Source organism: Epinephelus fuscoguttatus, linkage group LG11, assembly GCF_011397635.1.
Source record: "Epinephelus fuscoguttatus linkage group LG11, E.fuscoguttatus.final_Chr_v1".
Taxonomy (NCBI): domain Eukaryota; kingdom Metazoa; phylum Chordata; class Actinopteri; order Perciformes; family Serranidae; genus Epinephelus; species Epinephelus fuscoguttatus.
This window is the reverse complement of record NC_064762.1, coordinates 35,643,344-35,663,754: the sequence shown is the minus strand read 5'-3', so window position 1 is coordinate 35,663,754 and position 20,411 is coordinate 35,643,344. Positions and strand designations below refer to the sequence as shown.

The 20,411-nt window shown below is 41.7% G+C and overlaps 1 protein-coding gene across 2 annotated transcripts; it reads right to left on the bottom strand.

Moving 5' to 3' along the window:
• Positions 1–487: 487 nt before the first annotated feature.
• LOC125897021 (uncharacterized) lies at positions 488–18,777 on the bottom strand. Of its 2 annotated transcripts, XR_007450372.1 has the most exons (6): positions 18,207–18,777; positions 16,456–17,112; positions 14,522–14,595; positions 14,351–14,422; positions 13,802–14,251; positions 9,580–13,515 (listed from the first exon to the last, which is right to left on the bottom strand). XR_007450372.1 is itself a non-coding variant. In XM_049590045.1 (4 exons), exons 1-4 carry the CDS (start codon positions 18,759–18,761, stop codon positions 4,343–4,345), a joined length of 1,377 nt encoding a protein of 458 aa, XP_049446002.1. In that variant the 5' UTR covers positions 18,762–18,777; the 3' UTR covers positions 488–4,342. The 2 variants fall into 2 exon arrangements, 1 of the variants encoding a protein (XP_049446002.1); XM_049590045.1 differs by lacking the exons at positions 9,580–13,515; positions 13,802–14,251; positions 14,351–14,422; positions 14,522–14,595 and adding exons at positions 488–4,393; positions 6,533–6,646.
• Positions 18,778–20,411: the final 1,634 nt, after the last annotated feature.

Genomic DNA, 20,411 nt, shown 5'->3' with positions numbered 1-20,411 from the left:
TACCGTTACACCCCTATGAAACTTAATATAGGACCATAGATAACCATTATTTTAAACCAAAGTTTCAATAGGAGATAAAGACACAGGCTTTAACTGCTGATGGTATTTTCTGTTGGCAACATGAAAAAGCTCTGGAAAAAAGTTAAATTAGCCAGAGATTAATATGAAATTCAGTTTGCACCATCTAGGGTCACGTCTCAGTCAGTGCATTAAATTTAGAAATGATTGCTTAAAGAGGGCTTAAACATCAACATATGATAATAAATCACTGCTACTTTATTCATTTCCAAACTAAAATTCCCAACCTCCTTTGACAAATCTCAAATATCCAATATATTCAACTCAAGTAAAATTAATTTCTTAAATGCCACTTGTGGCTTAAATTGATTTTTAAAATTCTGAAACATGGATTTTTGAAACTGACTTTGTGAACACTGAAAAAAAGAAAAAAAACTAAAATTCAGCTTTTGCAAATTACAAAATTTCATATTTTAATATCAAAAACTGTCTTCAGAATAAAAAAAAATCAGTTGCATAGTTTACAAAATAAAATACTTAAAATTATTTCTATAAATTTAGTTTTGTTTAAATTAGATTTTTCAATAATAAAAGGCTGTTAAACTTATACCACTTTTGTCTCTGTGTTGCTTCCATAATGCAATGTTGTTTCAGTGTGTTTTGAGTGTAAAGCAAACATTTTCAGAGTCTCCAGTTGGTAACATAATGAGCCTTTGCACAGCCAGCAGATGGCAGCATCTCACATCATAACACATTCATGGCACCATCATACAAGAAATGTTTGGCCTTGTTCTGAGGTTCATGTTTTATCAGTGCCGGTTTCAAAGGCAAACCAAACCTCTGCCTGTTTGTCACCATGAGGTTTCATGTGTTAGTGAGACCGAGTGAATAAGTCAGCTTTCACTTCCATCGCCCCGATGTGTTTGGACCAGGCCAGACAGCAGAGGTCACTTTTTATATAAGGGAAGCCATATGGAGCACATCTGGAAGTGATTATCTGCTCAATCATAACAAAACAACCCACAGCATTTTTTGTGAGGAGAGGGATGGAAAGAAATTCTTTTCGTTTGGCTCACTAACTCGGTGTACTCCTGACTCCAGAGTTAGGAGCTGATGAAAGTCACAGAGTCAACAAAAGGCCAGTGATGCTCCTCAGTTACACTGCAGCAGGACCCCTCCACCCAGAGAACTGACCTGTGACACTAATCTGGGTTAGACAGACATTATTCTTCCTTTAAAATAAGAAAGAAAATGAATTTGTTTGATAAAATACAGTACTGATCCCTGATTGGCTCTTTGCCTGGGAGTGTTTTTTTATACTGCCTGTCATCTTCATCCAACCTTATTTACTGCGTGGAGCCTGTGGATTTAACAACTCTTCAGTAAGACACCTCCGAGACACGTTGATGCATGTGAGGCTCAAAGGGCGCGGAGGAGTCGAGTGTCTAGACTGTGTTGACTTGTGGAGTTACAGCAGATGTGTATCAGCATCATCATTGAATAAATAAAACCTTCCACTCTTCAGAAATCCATCACTGCTCGTACAGGCTGAGTGAATTACTCCATCTGAAAACAGGTTTTTTTGTAACGCAGCACTGATTCTGACAGTAAATTGTTTAAGCATTTACCAAAACTAAGGTCAGGAGCATGTGTGTAGATGATAAAACACCTCAGAGCCAGTATGGCTGCTGAATGACTGATTAGCAGTGCTTGATAGCCACGTTAGCTCACAATATACCTTTCAAAATAATACTGTGGAGCCCTAGAGACATCAAAACGTTACAGGGAAAGGCTGGTGTCATTCTATATTTTTACTACTGTCACAAATTCACATGTGCAAATAAACCCAAACTAACAGTGACTGTATCTACGAACACAGTGGTTCCCAACTGGTCCAGATTTCTCTTTAGTCATTTGTTCAAGGTCCACACAATTAAATATGTTCAGTTTCATACTTGCATTTAGCCATGTCCTTGGCCTAGTTTGCTGTCTCTGTTAAGCTGCTGTTTGTTAGTCACTGACTCTACAGCAGGAAACTGCACTTCAAAATAAAAGCTCTGTGCCAAAAATTCACTGTACTTCACAATAAGGTGTGTTTTTTTTACAAACTTGACACATTTGCGAGTCACTCATTCAGAACAAACCCGAGGCCCACTTTTGGACCACGACCCACCAGTTGGGAAACACTGTACTAATAGGTATTGTGTGTGTCTAAGCTTGATACATCATCTTCCTCTGTGCCAAGGAGCCATGTTCTTTCATCACCATGAACACACCGTAGTTTGTGTTGTGTCGTCCGGCCATCCTCAGGACTTATTAGATCAGTGGTTCTCAACCCTTATCGTGACAGGGAGCCCTAAATTCATGAGGTCAAAGACCCCTATTTGGTAAGATTTGTCTTCAGAGAGCTCCATCTGAAAAGATTTTGGTTATCAGATATGATTAAAACCAGAATGCTACAGTTGAGGAGATGACTGTGGAGCTCAATGTTGAGACAAAGTAATACATTTTGTTGTTGTTTTTATTGATATTATGCTGTGCACAATGATAGAATTTCATGAAGGACAAGGTAAATTTCATAACCAAAAGCTCCAGTAGATGGTGCTAGACTCCTGTAATTGATATAAGTTGTATTTTCCTGCCATATTACATTGGAAGTGCAAAATAACAGGATTTGGCACACTTTGGTGCCAAATTGGGTTTCTGCCTGGTCGTATCCTTACTAAAACCTCTGTGGAGGCTATGCCTCCAAGGAGTTGCTAGGGGTGACGAAAGGTAGTGGGTGCATGGAATCATTGGTAACATGGTGTTATCCTCCATAAAAAGAGGATAGGAATTTCAAATTTCTCCTTTGGTTTATCCCAATTTACTCAGGCATAGTAACAAACACAATATTTTTGACACTGGAATCCATTCTCTTAACCTGCATATGAACCTTATTATTGTGGAGAAATTCTTGATTTACTTTGGGCATGTGTTTTTAGGCGTTTTTTGAATATGGCTAGAGCTTAACAGGTCAAGGCACAGATACTCATATGAGAAGTGATGGTCTCAGCTTTTCTATGCTTAGGCAGACTATTTTTATTTAGCATAAACCTTGTTTTATGAATGTGAAGTGCACCTCTGCAAAGTTTCAGCAGTCTTAGGATTTAAAGCACTGTTACTCACCCACTTAATTTTGGATGGATAAGAGACGGTGGTCTTGATTGTTCTCTTTGGCAGATGTTTTTTGAACACATTGTGGTCTCTGAGATAAATTTTCTCATTTACACTGGATTTTAGGCTTGTCTTATCTGTCATCTGCCAAACTTGTATTTGATATAGGGCAAGCTTTAAGTTGAGATAATTGTTCAAATAAATGTTTTTGAACAGTAACTGTACGTGTGTTCATTGTAATCTTTTTGGAAACAGGTGAACTTTCCATTATTAGGCAAGACAGAGGATACAAATTGAAAACCTTAGCCTACTTGCAATTTTAAGTGCAATTGCTGCCTTAAAGACACAAGTTAACTTAACTTGAACAGGCGATTGGTATGAATATAATTAGCTATTTTGACTTAAAAAATGTGGGTTTAAAGGATGTACAATTTTAAGTTCTTTTGACAACACAAAGCAAGTTTTCTCAAATGTATAATGCAATATAGTGAGTTGTTTCAACCCAGAGTATGGGATTCAAACAACAAATAATCGTTCATTAAACACTGATGTAACTGAATTTTGTGAGTTGAAATAGTGTAAAATTATAAGTTTGTTTGACAAGAGAGGGCAAGTTTTCTTAAATGTTAAATGTAAAATAATTAGTCATTTCAACTCCGAGCATCAAGTTCAAATAACAAATGATCATTAGTTTAACAGCTTATATGACTTAGCTTTCTGAGTTGAAATAAAGCTTTTCTTGAAGTTGAGTTTACTCACATTTTTAAGGCGGCAATTGAACTTAAAGTTTTCAAGTTAAACCACCTTGATATTTTTTACAGTGCAGACAGGAAAAAAAATATCCAAAACCAAATACACTTTTTACCTTCACAGGTTACATTTACACATACCAATTTACCAGTTGCATGTACACAATGACAATTACCATCTCAAAGTAAAGTCCCTTTTTTTAAGCCTTCTCAGGACTGCCATGCATCAAATTCAGTCCATATATCAGGCTTTAAGCCATAACTGTGACTCACAGCACCAAGGGATCAAAGCACAGGTGACGCAGCAGCACGAAGAGTTGTCTGTCCCACGTCGAGCCCGCAGCAACACCAGAGAGGAGGACGGGTCACGGCACTGTTGTAGTGGGTTAGTACTATCACGTGTGTTGTGTAGATGAGTTTCACAGATGAGAAGGACAGTCAGACTCCGATGCCGCTTTAATGGCATATATCTGGCAACAACACAGGAACAATATATTATGTTCACCAGGTATCACAGCCACAGCTCAGGATCAAACATAAACTGAAAGAAAATACGTTTCATGACTCACTAGCTGTTAAAATTTCACGCTGCTAGGATTAGCCACACGTTAACTTTAAGCTAGCAAAGTTACCAAACACTTACTTGGCAATTTACTCCTTGTACATCACAAACAACATCACAACACAACATCAGCAGTTGTTGTCTGGAGCATATCTTCACATCCATGTCAAATAAAGTGCCTTTTTAGTACAAGCCTAGGCTTGTGCCGATTTCCGGTTCAAGAGCTCCACCGGTTTAATTCACATCAACAGCGTGTCAAGGGACTATATTCAACTTATCTTGCATTGTAACATGCATTATGACAACTTGATAAGGTTTATCTTTGTTTATAAATGAAGTGGAGGAGCCTACAAGTGTTTGTCTCAGAGGCTGCAGAGGGACTCCGCAGCTCTGCTCAGCTGTCTGCTGCCAGAGATCAAATTTCATTGGGGGCGGGGAAAAGTGCGAGGGAGTCAGCAGTCATTAGCTGTATCTGACACAGCATACTAACATACTACAGTATGCCATTCCAGCAGACCGTTCGCAGTATGCAGTATATAGCCAAGTATCCCAGAATGCATTTCGCACCAGCCAACAGCGAAAGCAAAGAGTTCAAAGCAGGCTAAAAGCTATTTAAATTTCCGCTGTAGCACTGTTAATATGTCACTTTCTAAGTTTTAATATTTTTTCAAGCGTAAAAGTAACCGTTTAGATCCCCAACATGTGGTCAGTTTATCCAAATAATGCCTGTTTGGGAATTTGCTCCGACGTATGTATATATATATTTATTACACAGCTCTATTAAATGCTGTATTCTGATTGGTCAGTAGCGGCATTCTGCGGTCTGATATTACTGTGTAATGACCGCTGCTAGTAGCAACGGTCATTACACACAGTTGCTATGTAGCCCAGCGTTGCTAGGGATGCTGCCCTGCAACACTGCAGCTGTCAAACAACTTCTGAGGGAAAAAACAAACAGAAGTGGCTGATTTAACGGATGCCGCTGAAGAAAAAGAATACCTACGGACTTTCTCTGCCAAAAACAAAAGAAGACGGATTTGAATACACACTCGGCAGTCATGCTTAATGACATTTTACGCGAGTTTTATGCCTCGGTTCAGTCCACTAAGCCTGGGTGAGTACAAAACTTTAACCAAAAGTTGTCGAATCCGGTCGGTTTTAATGCACTTCACAGAGGCAGACAACATTATTTATTTAACTGATAATTAGCCGTGTAATAAGCGGGATAATGTATAATGAGCCGGTGAATACTGGGAAAATTCTATTTCTAGTTCTATTCCCCTGTCGGGAGTTATTTTCCCAGGCTCATTATACATTATCCCTTACATATACATATATATATATATATATATATATATATACATATACATATATATATGTATATATATATGTATATGTATATGTATATATATATATATATATATATATATATATATATATATATATATATATTTTAATATATACTTTATTAATCCCCCTGAGGGGAATTCCATTTTTTCACTCTTTTTGTCATTAACACACAGGTCCGAAAGACACACACGTGCACAAACAGGACCTATACATGCACAAAGTGGAGAGATGTCAGAGTGAGGGGACTGCCTTGGTCAGGCGCCCCGAGCAGTTGGGGGGTTCTGTGCCTTGCTCAAGGGCACCTCGGCAGTGCCCAGGAAATGAACTGGCACCTCTCCAGCCACCAGTCCACGCTCCATATTTGGTCCGGATGGGGACTCGAACAGGTGACCCTCTGGTTCCCGCCCCATAGGAGGATTTGGAAGGTTTTTTGGGGGTACTTTTTTTAGGTTTTGCCAATGGTCTCCATAGACATCCATTGTTCGGAAAAATACTGGAAGTTGTTTCCCTGTGGTACACCAACAGTGTTTTGAGGATTAAAAAACTACACCTGACTTCTTATCAGCAAGGGGGTGAGTAGATGATGACTGAATTTACATTTTTGGATGAACTATTCTTTTAATAGCTTCAAGAAATGACATCTCTGATGCTGTATTACCAGAGTTTATAAATGACTCCTCCGCAGGTTTTAACATACCGATTCAGCATCACCATCATTGTCATCATTAGGTGGTCTTTGCTGTGATCCCAGGCTCTGGTTGTCAGATGGCGCAGCATTCTCATTTGTTTGGACATCCGGACAAGCTGCAGTCTGGTTGAGAAAACAAAATTTAAAAAAATTGGTAACCTTGGAAGAGAGTAGAATAATTCCACTTCTGTCAAAATTTGATGGATGGTGACCTTTGGAATTCCCCACCCCTCTCCTAAGAAGCTGTGTTGAGCAAATGTGTTTAAAAGAGAGCGGAAAGACTCCGGATTTTATGCAGGAAAAAAAAAAACAAGTTAAGAGAAAACAAACAAACAAACAAAAAGCATGGCCAAGAGAGCGATGGATTCCTCCGAGAATGCTGTGGCAAACGAAAAAGAAACGCTGGGAAGAGGAGGGAAAATTATGTTTGGTGACAGAAACGTCATCTGTGACACCGTTGTGACGAGTTTTCGTGAATCTTGGCCAGCACCCCAGAAGCGTGTCAGGCATGTCAGTCGCATGCAGATGCCTCCGGCCTCCGCTCTTACGCAGGAATGGAGTTTAGATGCTGGAGGTGCGTGGGGCTACAAGTTCAACTATAAAACGAACAAAGTGTGTTTTCATCAGTTGGAGAAATGGGAAACTTTTGGATCTCTTGTTGCCCAAGCAACACTCACCTTAATAGACTGGAGTGTGTTAAATATGGTGGGATTAAGCGATCTTAGAGCGCCCCTTCTGCCCGAGACAAGAGACATGAGAGAAGCAAATTTCTCGCACGGCCTGAAAGAAATTCTGCCAGGTACAGAGAAGAAGAAAATTGTGGCCAGTACTGTGTGGGAGACGAAAAGCTTGGATTCAGGCAGATGGTTCTATCGCGCCAGCCGTCAAGTGTCGCTGAAGGACAAACACCCGGACAAATTTGTCTTGGAGTATTTCAATTCTGAATGCCGCGTATTCCAGGCATCATTGCGCATTCCTCTCACAGACTGGTTGAAAATGATGGAGGAAAATGCGGAAAATATTAAGGAACTCTTTGCCAGCAGTCGGAGCTCTAGAGACATTATGCTTGTGAAAAAAGCGCTATTTTAGAAGACTCCTCCCCCACTTCCTCCTCCTCCTCCTCCTCCTCCTTTTCAAAAACCCCTCCCTCCCTCCCTCCGTACCAATACGTTTAAAAAGCTACGGCGGGCGGACGTAGTTAAAAACGACCAACGGACTCTGAAAAACATGTCTCTCCCTCCCTCATCACCACCGCCTTCATCATCACCTTCATCTTCATCTCATCTACACCTTGCGCTCCTCCACCTTCAGCTTGAGGATGCCCCACAGGTGCACAGGTGAGTTTAGGGCTAGATACATACTTGGCCAGTCCATCACCTTCACCTTCAGCTTCCTCGGCAAGGCAGTTGTCATCTTCTAGGCGTTTATTATTGAAGTAATTATCATGCCGTATAATTAATCCAACGAGCGGCCGTTTTCCACTTTTTTCTTTCACTCCTTTTTACCAGTGTAACCCATTCCTCCTTCTCCTCCGCAAACGGAATTAAATCTTGTTTCTTTCCGCTTTCCTTTCTCCCTCTCGACCAGCGCTATGGCCCCCTCTTCTCTCTCTCCTTCACGCCACCCTCCGGTGGTTTTGAGTCGATATTGAGCACGAGCGCGAGGATTGGTCACTGAGGTTATCGGTATGTTGAGCTCCGTCAGAGTATTCAAAAAGCCCATCCATCCCTTAGGCATTAGAGATTTCTTTTTATAAGAGACTGGTAGGTTTTTAAACAAGTCAGTCATATGCAAACCTCTTACAATGAATAAATTCGCCCTTAGGAGTCCACCCATCCTGGTTCTTGACTAATTTCTTAATAATATACTCGGCATTTTTGCGGTCGCACTGAGGAAGATTTTGCAGTACCTCACGCCGTCTCATCCAGTCCTCCCTCTTTCTTGTCCTTTTCTTCATTTTCATCTTGTTTTTCTTCTGGCTCGTCAGAGTCACGAGGTAGGCCGCTTGCCATCTTTAGGTAAAGTCGACGTTCCTCCTCCCCTTGTTTGACCAGGGTGAGGTATCTTTGTAACAGAGCGTTATATTTTTTGTTTTTCTCATAAGGATTAAGCCCTCATTCATTTAATATATCCCTCATTTTTGTGTCTAATCATTTTCAGCCGTACATCTCATGACGTGAGATTCACCACCGTTGTTGTTGCCCAGTCTGACTCATACGGCTCAGCTGTTGAGGCGTGACCAGAAACATCTTTTGAGACATTTTTGATTAGTGCCTATTAATTAGTCCTCCTAGAAGCTGTCCAAAGATGGGCACAACCGCCGAAAGCAGAGGCAATAGAAACCCTCCGGACTGGGTCATCAGAGCTCGGCGCTTGCTTTTTAGGCTGGCTTTTTTATTTACCAGCAATTTGATAATTTTTTGCCTTTTGATTTTTTAATATTGAGCACCGGTCAGGGGAATGTCTCCTTTTAAAACATTTAAAGAGAGTTCGCGCAAAGACTGAAGAAAGTCGGAAGAGCCGTGGTTAAGAATATCTTTATGTCTCTGAGGCGTGGCGTGACACAAAACATGCAGTAAAGAAGCGTTCTTTTTTAAACGCACAGACATGATGATGATGATTCAGGAAGACCACGATTTAGGTAGATAGACGACCGGCCACTGCTCTGGTAACAACGCCGATCTCTTGTTCTGGGCATTTTGGGGTGAGCTCTACGATTAAAATAACCGTGAGCGTTTTTCTGGTGGCATCTTCAAAACTTTCTGAAAAAAAGTTTTTCGCGAAGGAAAAATTTGCTGAGCCAATATAATTATCTGTAACCTATCTCTGGGGTTTTTAAACAAGACCAGGTAATTACTGTTTAAGCTGATGGTCCGACTGTGTTTGCCCCGATGAAAAACATTTTGCGTCAACATCATGACGCTCATGTTCCTGTGGTGTCTGTATTGTGCAAAAATCGTGACTACTTCAGGATGGTCAGAGGCCTGAAAAATGACATCGTCCAGGATAATCAAGTGATTTTGATAGGACAGAAACAGGTTCTCATCAAGCAGGCCTTCAACAAATTTAATCTTTTTATTCATTTTTTGCAGCTCTGCATACATGGGTTGAAACAAAGTATATATCCATACAATATTTTCAGGCACCTGAGACAAAACATTGACAGTTTTCCAATACACTTTTTACAAAAAAAGTTTTTCCACAACCGCTGGTCAGCTGAAAACATTTCAATAGCCAAACGGCAACATTTCACCTGTGGAAAGCAGCCGTCTCCTGTGAAATACCACATGAAACCTTTTTAAAAATGAGTTTTTAAGAAGAAACCCGTTTTTATCCCTCTTTATGCCGTGTTGAAGAGTCTCAATAAACCCCTCCTCCTCCCTCTCCCTTGTACGGTGGTTTTGCAGGTAGCCCTCTACCAGCTCTTTGACGCTGTCAAAATTGATTTTGACATTTGTGCATCTGAGTAATGCCCTTCACCCAAAATATGGCTTGCTTGTTTTTGGTCAAGTACGCGTAACTTTCAGGACCCGTGGCTGCAAAATCCCGTATCATGTCACCACCCAACTCATCTGTCAAGTCTCCCAAATAATTGCCCAGTTTGAGCCTGGTCTCTCCCTCTTTTGTGACATAAATTAGAGAGTCGGTGTCGAGGTAAAGTACCCGATTTTGCATTTGTTGCAAATAGTCGTACAACTTTAGACGGCCGTAGGCTGTGGTGAATGCCGCAATAAACACGTTGTCTGTCTTGTTGGGGGGTGCGATATACAGATCGCCGTGACACCACTGAATCAGAGCCGTGGTCTCGTTTAGGAAGAAAAAGTATTTGACTTTGTGTTTTTCTGAAAACATGTAACTGAAAAACTCCTCCGGTTCCCTGACGAGCAAGGTCTGGTTCAGGTTACTTCTCTGGGCAAACTTTCCCCATAAGCTATTTAGACAGAGCTTAGCCACCTGTGGTACCCTGACTCCAAGGCTTTGTTAAATTCGGGAGTGACCCAAACCCCCATCAACGCCCTAGCCTCATAGTTGTCCGTACATGAGCCGGCCTGAAAATTAAGCTTGTCGCACGTTCGACAGAGGGTGAACACCAGTTTACCGGTGGCTGTTTTGTAGGGCAACACGGGGAAAAACAAACCTCGAGGCGGGTAGACGACGGCCCTGATTAACCCAAAGTAGTTTTGCGGCTCTTTGAAAGCTTGGTAAACTATTTCGGGGTGTCCTAGAGGTTAGGGAAAGACGCAGTTAACGTAGGGATACAAGGATGTCACGTCCACGTAACGTACGGTTTCGTTCGGTGCCGCTGTGTACCTCAGCCTCACGGCGCTCGTTCTACCGGCATACAAAGCGACGCAGGGTGACAAAGGTTGAGGGGTTTTGGCACGCTTGAGAAAATCTCTCAGAAGCGGATGGGATTTTTTCAACTCCAGCCAATCGTGTTCTCTCATCACGTTCACTTTGAGACCGTGGACAGACTCTAACGTCTGTACGCCACGGTGGAGGCGTGTAACTCGTCAAACGGTCTACCCGTCAGAGGACAAGTGTCATGGGGCTGAAAGCAAGACGGACAACTGTGATAAAAACAACTCCCACGCCGTTTTTACACCTCGGACCTCGACGCAAGTGTCTACAAAGTAGCGCCCAATCTGTTTTTCACCCGCGTTCAACGCGTGCTGAATAAAGACCTCGGTATGCGACACCCACTCTAACTACCGAGTAGGCTTTGCGACGTCTTCGATAGTTGTTGGGAGATTGAATGGCCAGGGTGTCGGGACGTAGGAAATTTGTGCGAAACACTTTCATGCAGGGCAGGCCGAAGCGATGGTGGCGCAACCGAAAGGGTCCACGTCCATTTCATCGATGTAACCTTTTCTGAAAATGCCGCAGGCTTGGCCGAGAATATCCACGTCGTTTTGACAGTAGCGGATGGCTTCTTTTTCAAAATTGAACGTGCCGTGACGCACCGTCTCGTACCATGCTTGATATTCTCTCTTGCCCTCTTTGCTCATTTGTTTGATGCCACAGGCCTCTGGCTCGGGGTAGGGGCCTACGTACTTTAAATGATTCTCGGAGCTAAATCGATGGGGGAAAAAAACCCTTATTTTTAATCGGGAATTTAGGCAGAGCCGACAGACGGCTCGTCAAGAAACAGACTATCGAGCGCATCTGCTTCATGTTCAGAGATAGTATGGCATTCAGCATGATGTAGCTGTCAAATCCCCTAGTGTTGTGAGCGATAAAGACAGATGTTCTGTACGCGGGTCATCTGAAATGCGTATTAAACTGTTTGGCACAATCTACACCCTGAGCATTCCACCTTTTGCCGTCGAGCGTTTTTTGTACACACCAGAAAAGGGACGTGCGCTCCTGACGAGTCTACGTACATCTCAAAATCGTAGAAAATCAATTTTTCGGTATGTTTTGTCTCGGCCGGTAAACGCTGTACGTAACACAGGTGCTCCTCGCTCTCATCTTTTTCTACGGTTACGCTGCAGATTTTAAATTTAACTTTTGGACACGCATGTTGTTTACCGTTACCATTCATAGCGATGTAGTATAGCATGTTGCATTTTTTGCATCTTTTTATCAGCTCGCAATTACTGACGTATTTTTCAGCTACGGGCCTCTTTACAGGCTCTTTGTGTTTGGCTAAACACGACACAGAACGGCACATTCTGTTACAGTCGACACAAACTACGGGTTGGAGCTCTCACTTGGTACAGGAGGGGTCCGAGCAAACGGAGCAATGACCCTAGCAATGGTGAGACACGACGGAGGTGTACCCCGTGTAGCAATACTCGCACACATACGGCGAGCCTAGGAAGGATTTCAGGCTCGTTATGCCGTAGTAGTGTTTTTCCAAACATAAACACCATCTTTTGTCTTCTCGGTGAATTGGTCGCAAATTTAGAGAGTGTTCGACCGTCGTCGGTTCTGTAGAACACTGCAATTTTGCAGTTTGAGACTTTTTCAAATTTCGGTATATCGCCGAACCTTACCGCGGTCTGATCCTTCAAACCCGCCTTACTTACGCTTCGCTATTGATGATATCGGGGTAAAGCAGGAGAGCCAAATTAATCGCAAAACAAAGTTGGTTGTCGGGGCCGTTGACTACGACCCGCAGAAAGCGTAGCTTTTTTTTAATAATCTTGCTGTCTAAGGTATCAGACAAGAGTCTTTTTCAACCGCCGCTTAAGGGGTTTTTGACTAGTTGGACGGTGAACACCAAATTACCGTCAGTTTCAACAGCCGTGTTGGACGTTGGAAATTTTCTAAATGATTTACAGCGTTAAAGACGGCCGTTTGGTTTTGGGCACTTTGATTATTAAGTTGGGTCTCGGTTTGCAAATGCGTGTCATTTGAGGTCAAGGTTTTGGCAGGTATTTGATTTAACAAATCTCGACATTGGTTTATCGTGTTTAAAACAGCTTGCGTATGATTAAGTTTGGCGATAGCAAAATCAATATCTGAGAACGGGTCAGGGATAAAAGAACTGATGGGGTTTTGTTCTCTGATTAAAGAATCGGATCGTGCAAGTACGCTGTTTGAAGGCGAGGGTATGGTGGGTATTTGATTTAACAAGTCTTGACATTGATTTATGGTGTTTAAAATGCTTTGAGAATGATTAAGATCTGCGATAGCCATTGATCTGTGAGTGGGTCAGGGATTTCTTTATCTTATTGTTCCTCACATAAAGACTGAATGGGTTCCTGAGCTTCATTTAATACACTGTGCTTTAATTCTTGTATCATCACATCAAGTTTTGAGGGACGGCGGTTGCTTTCATCCATGGTTACAGAAAACAAAAAACAAAATCAAAAAACAAATCAAAACAACAACAATCCAAACCTACACTCAAACACCAAGGCCTAGCACAAAGAGGATCTCGCTCATGTCTATTAGCACATTAGCAACGAGAAGATGTAATTCTTCTTTCTCCCTCTGACAGGTCGCACATTTGTAACTGTGCGAACATTTTCTGGGTCTTTTTGCTGAAAGAAAGAAAGAAAGAAAGAAAGAGAAAGAGAAAGAGAGAGAGAGAGAGGATTATTTATTATTCATTATTTTATTCAAATTGAATTGTAAATTATATAAAAACAAGTAATAAATATGAAATATACGTTTGTTGGTTAGGGGGGAACGTTTATGAGTCGACGTGTTTCACGTCGGACCTATATCAATAATGGTCTAACTTGCTGTTTGTGGCATTGCAGCATGAAGCCAACACAGATCCTGCGTTTTATTTTTGACAAAAGAAAATAAAAGGTTTTGACTCACCAGTTTTATAAGTGTTGTGAGAAACACTTGGTCAACTGTCGCTGTCGCCAGTGCTACCGGTGCTACCGGTGCTACCGCCGGCTGTATGACGCCTCTTCCTCCCGACCACAGAAGACTGTGGCGGTTGTGCAGGAGGACATGTAACCTCGTTCGGATGCTCCGGAGCCGCGTCGACCGCTCTCAGAGTTGCAGCGGCAGCGGTCTGGGGGACTGGCTGCAGGAGCTGATGAGTCTCGGTTGAGGCTTCAGAGATTCCTCTCTCGGACTGTGGCGGCTGTGCCAAGACGAACGGTGTCAGGGCCTCGGGGGTCTAAGGCAATCATTGCACCAGATCATATCTTTTACCCACGCCGGCTGGTGAGGGAACCAGCGCCGGAGCAGACTGTTTAGTTCCTTCGACCTCTGCTTGACGAATGATTTCGCCCAACTCTTCCAGATTATCGGCCATGACTGTAAAAACGACAGAATATATTGTGTATTAGATGTGTAAATGCGTATGAGATGTGCGCTAACAATGCGTGACATAACAACATCAACAACAAGACTTACAGTTGGAAAGGTTGTTACACTCTTGGCTGGGAAACCTCATGAGATAACCTTCGTCTGTTAACTCGATGAAGTCTGTAAATTGAAAATAATAATAATAATAATAAGTAACAGATCGCGGGGAAACTTAGATGACAAGAAAATGGTTTAAAAAGATGGTAAAAGTTTTCTTACCACTGTCCATGATAGGTCTTGGTGTTCTTGTAAATGCGCTCTTTGGTGTGCGTAACTAACGAAGCTGGAAAAAGCTGTATTTAAAGAAAAACGTACAAATGGTAACCTATAGGAATGTAACGATACCAGAAACTCACGATACGATATTATCATGATAAAGAATCCACGATACGATATATATATCACGATATTTATACAAGACATTTATACAATCTATTGTTAAAAATAGCTATTTTATTCAAAAATAGTGCATGTACACTGTACAGCATGTTATTTTTAACTTGGAAGCGTATCATAAACAAATCAACACACAGATGAACATGTGCTTTCATTTCCCCCCTATTACTGCTAGGCAGGCAGACATTAAGATGCCATAACAAAGTCATGTTAATTAAAACTATGTGACAGAATATGAAAATGGAAACATTCAGTATTTTTAACCTACTCTGAACAAAAGTAGTGTAGTACTATTACTAGAAAGTCATCTGAATGACATCAAATTATGAGGATAGAGTAGTCTTAATATTCATCAAATATACAGAACTTAGAATAATCAGACCCTGCAACAACAACAAAATTAACAAATTAGAAATAATGTGAACTCAGTAACACACAATCCCTCACTCACAGATACACAGAGAGAGAGGTGGGTAGCGATGTGTGTAAAAGAAAACCAAGATAAATAAAGGTTGACAATCTTGACATCAAGGAGACCCTAACACTTTCTCAGAACAGGAGATGAGGAGAGGAAAGCTCTGGTCTTGCGCTTTCATGTGATATGCGTGGCATTTCTGTGCAACCCTGCATTCACGAGTAATCCATCCAAAAGTAATGAGTGTGCAAAGCTGTATGAAAGCTTTGTTATACATTATTTTAGTGTAAATTTATCATTTGTTTTCGCTGTGAAAACATTGGACTACCGACTTGGTCTTGTCGGAAAGCCACGATTCCGCTGTTTAACGTGATATGTGTGGCTTCTCGCTATGACGAACGGTCGCGGAGAAAATCCACAGAGAACTTTTTTTACTTTTATTCGCTGTTTCCTCCGGTCACGCACGGGTCAGAGTCGGAGGCTGAGAGGCTGAGCTGCACGAGTCTGCTCTCCCCTGTGCGCGCAGTTGCATGCAAAGGATTATGGGGAATGTAGTCACACAGTCATATTACCAGCTCTGTAGGAGAACGCAGCTATATAACTACCGTGGCATTCCCACGATGGTATCGAGAATTTATTTTATCGCGACACCGCCAAATTCAACATATCATTACATGCCTAGTAACCTATGCTTTCTTGACCACCCCTGATTGATGCCTTGTTTGTAGTATGTGCTTAAAGGTCACCGCATATGGTCTAGATTTGTAAACAGCGGTAAAGCTAGTAAACACTTGTATCAATAAATGGTTGTCTTTTCTAGTTTGTTTTACATCTGGTAAGGTGATTGGAGAAACTAACAGAGTGAATAGTGTGTGGATGTCAGGAGGACGTTTGACTACTTTAGGTTCAGACTTTGGGTTCGGTGAGAATTGCTTGTACTTTTCACAATAATGTTTAACCGTTAATCTTTTCAGTCGTTAGAACTCATCTTTTCACCCTCTGTAACTAATATAATTAAAGTGTTGAAACTTTACTGACGAGCACTGAGACTTTGATGATGATGTTTCCATTTAACCTCCTTTCTACGTCACCATATCGTGATATTGTGAATCATGAATATCACAAACATACAAATAATATATACAATCCTTTTCCCCCTCCCAACATCTTGCTTATCTCATCAATAAGCTTGCTCTAAACAAACAGCATTCACCCTGGTGTTCACCCCAGAGGAAGGAGTGATGGTCACCATCATCCATCAAATTTTGACAGAAGCGGAAGCAAGAAGCATTTATTTTTTTAAGAAATTGATTATTATGTAAACCATAAAATGCATTCTTACCTGTTGGTCATGTTGAAGAGGTTGGTGGTCTAGGCATTGTTCGGCCATCTCAGAGGACCTTGCACATACATTCCTCTTCCACTTCAAGTATTTCTTGTCCCAGGATGAGCTGATAGTTTTTAATTTCCGAAGGCAGCTTCTCCTGTTGACAGAGATGCCAATCCTGCCAAATCTATCATAGCACCTCTTCTTAGCTCCTGCGTGCTGCATAAGAAGGGCATTTAAGTACATTGGCGCACACATGAATTTCGAACGTGCTCGAAGAAGAGTAGCACCGGCCATTGCCATTTTGCATATTTTTGCACGAGCATTTCCTTCCCCTTTTTCGGTGGAAACGGTACTTGCACTTTTCAGAAACTGGAGAAATGTTGGCGCTTTCTCCTTCCATTCATCCAGAACTTTATCCCAGGAAAACTTTTTAAGATCTGATGGGGTTGTTTTTTTCAATATGGATTTCCACTTGTTACCAGTCAGTTTTTGACATTCTTTGTCTACACGCTTAAAAACCTGTTTAATGGCAATGTTGTCTAAACCAGGAACATCCATAACCAACTTTGGCAATCTTTTGGTATGATTCCTTTGAAGACACATGGCAATCTTCTCAATAGGTCCAGTAAGAATCCTGGAAAGTGTGGCATGTCCATGGGTGACAATAACCTTGAAGAGAGAGAAAAACAAATACATTACAAAACTCCTTGAAAATAAGGTCTTAATGAAAGACAGATTTTGCCAGGGTGACACGACATGCAGATAGATGAACATTACAAGAACCACATAGTGACCACAGTGTCTGTGTGTGTGTGTGTGTGTGTGTGTGTGTGTGTGTGTGCGTGTGCGTGTGTTTTGTTAGTAACAGATTACATGTAATTGGGATAACCATAATCAGTTTAAAAAATAATAAATTACTTTATTAAGCCCAGATTAGTGATTAATCAGGTGTGCGCTGGTTGTTTTTGCCGCACACCTGATTAATCACTTACTCCAATAGTATAGGACATGCAATAAACATGCCCACTTCCTTTCAGGAAGTAGTGGAGCTGGTGCACAGAGCCTATTAAAACACATACCTACAGACTTCTGAACAGTCTCTATCCTAAAGCCATACAAGCACACTGACACACCAACCTTAAGGGTTACACATAACTGTAACATATCTGACATTTAAAAACTGCAATATCTCTCAAAGACAGTGCAATATATTCAGACTGTTTACAGTGGTTTTATGTTGTTTGTACATGTGCAATGACTGACCTTTACATACGTGAGCGAGTGAGTGGCTTTATGTACATGAGTGAGTGATATAAATGCAATCTTATTTGTTTATTTTATTCTTAATCTTTTACTGCTGGGAGGAGCACCTGCGATTCCGTTGTGCTTGTAATACAATGACAATGGACCTTTTTCACGGCAGCCACGTTGATATGAGATAGTAGCACAAATACAGGTGTTACCAATTATAATAATTAAGGTTCTGTTCCATTCAGGCCAAACAGAGTCAGGGTGCTGCTATTGTGCATGTTGGCTCATTAGAAAAGCTCTGCTACACTAAATTCAATAGAACCTTAATTAGTAGCATTGGTAACACCTGATTTGTCCTACTATCTCATATCAAAATGGCTGCCGTGAAAAAAAGGTCTATAAAGATGTGTCTATTAAAAATCAACACAAAAGAAACATGAAAGAGTGTTATCAACTTTGTTTATGTTTACAATAAGTTTGACTAAGATGACTGAAATTCTTAAACAGCTTACCTTAGTTACTCGTTGAGGCTGTTGGGGCTCAGGCCTGGATTCAGTAGCTACATGTTGTTCTGCGTTCATGCTGCTGGTCGCCCCATCATCTAATGATACTACACCGCCCATGTCATCTGGATCTGTACCCTCAGCCTCAGCACTCGGGAAAAGTTTTCGTAACGCCGGACTGCTGCCGCGACTATCTTCTGGAGAACCTGGTTCCCTTTTGAGCTGCTGACTGGGTGTTGAGGGGACACATCTTTTAAACCTCGGCACTGTGGTAGCTTTTTCTTTTACAAAAGAGCCAATTCCCTCCACATCAGCTTTGCTCCGTCCGTACCGTCGCAAAAGCGTGCGACAGGTCCCACATACCGCTTTGGGTAGTCCATCTCCCTGTGTAACGCGTTCTCCTGTGATGTCTTCCAAAGCCAATGTATAGTCCGGCCGGACGGATAAGTCATGGCCTTGTAAAACATTATGTTTGTTTCTTTTAGTTGGCGAGAATGAGTCGCCGCAAACGCGACAAACATCCAGTAACTCTGACGGACTTTTCTGCGAGTGCAGCTCAGCCATTTCTTTTTCTTCTTCTTCTTCTTCTTCTTCTTCTTCTTCTTCTTCGTTTCCGGCAGTATCGACGCTACTTGGCGTATCACTGCCCTCCACTGGACAAAGTCTTTTTATTCTCACATAAAGCCCTGCTTCACTCAGGAACTGTAAGGCTGCTCTTGCAATCATCTCACCCTGCCCGAGAATAGATTTAACAGAAAATGTCTCAACACCCAGCTCTGACAACTTATTATAAAAAGACCTCCTCTCTGTTCTATACATCTGACCATGGGTGCAGATCTGATGACAAGTTTGGGGGGGACACAATCAGTTGTGATTTTTTTTTAATTGCACGCGTGCAAATCATGCCCACAGAGCGCTTGAGATTGCCAGCATATTTCATGATTTCATGGAGGCTCATCACCATCACCAAGTCATTCAAAAAGCACTACAAAGAGAATCATATGCTTACCTTTACTGTTTATTTCTCTTAAACAGCCAGTAGTACATGGAACCAGCCATCACCCTCCTTTTAACTGCTTCGCTGTTAGTTAATGCTACTTCTAGTTTCAGGGTCTCAGGCATGTTATGTCCACTCACGTTCTCATCTCTCGCCTCTCACGGATTCCCATTTCTCCTCATCATCTTCCCTTTCTCCCAGTATATAGGACTACTGTATACATTTGTTCAATTTCAGTCATTTAAGCTATTTAGAATTGGGGGGGACAATTTGTGTTTTTCAGAATTTGGGGGGGACATGTCCCCCCCGTCCCCCCCGGGATCTGCACCCATGCATCTGACATTCCAAAAAAACATGTTTAATTGTTTCTGAACACCCACATGAGTCAATCCACAATGCCCAAGCCTCAGTCTGCAGATTTTAACAGAAACACTTCGAGTTCCAAAACTATAACTGGCTTTTCTAACCAGGGGCTGTAAAGAAAAATAATAGCCTACCTTCCTCTAGTCTCCTTTTCCCGCACAGTACCTGCCATTCTTTTTCAACACCCTCTTTGATTCTTTCTCTCAGTTCCACTCTTCCCGGAGATATATTTAAATTTATTACTTCTTTTTTCAGGGTTGCCTTTGCTATAGAATCTGCAATTTCATTTCCCTCAACTCCAGCATGTCCAGGAACCCAACAAAACTTGACTTCACACTCAGTCTTTCCAACTCGAAACAGAACAGACAATATTTCTTTAACAAGATCAGGCCGAGCTTTCGATTTACCTCCGCTTAAAGCCAACAGAGCAGCTGCTGAGTCCAAACAAATGAGAACTGATTTTGGTTTTGTGTCCTCAGTCCACCACAGAGCCCAAAGAATCACCAATAATTCTGTAGTGAAAACAGAACTTCCATCTGTGATACGCTGATCAAACTTGAGTCCCAGCTGAGCTACATACACCCCAAATCCTGCTTTCCCACTCTCTGGATCCTGAGAACCATCTGTGAAGATTTTCAAGTAATATTCCATAACGCCGTTAAGATATTGATCTATTTGAGGAGCTATCACAGTGTTATCTATTTCTTGCATCAAGTGAGATCAACATCCGGCTCCTGCATTACCCAGTGAGGTACAGGTAACCAGCCTGCGTGTGTTGCTGTGCTGTCCTGCTCCATTCCTAGTTTCGTGACCCATTGATGCACACTGTCAGTAAATGATCTGTACTTGACCCT

Coding starts and splice junctions, on each gene's coding strand:
- LOC125897021 (XM_049590045.1), bottom strand. CDS start 18,761: ATGGCTGAGCTGCACTCGCAGAAAAGTCCGTCAGAGTTACTGGATGTT. Junction 17,113..18,206: donor AGCCTCAACGAGTAACTAAG/GTAAGCTGTTTA, acceptor TCTCTCTTCAAG/GTTATTGTCACCCATGGACA. Junction 6,647..16,455: donor CTCTTCAACATGACCAACAG/GTAAGAATGCAT, acceptor TTTCTCAACCAG/ACTGCAGCTTGTCCGGATGT.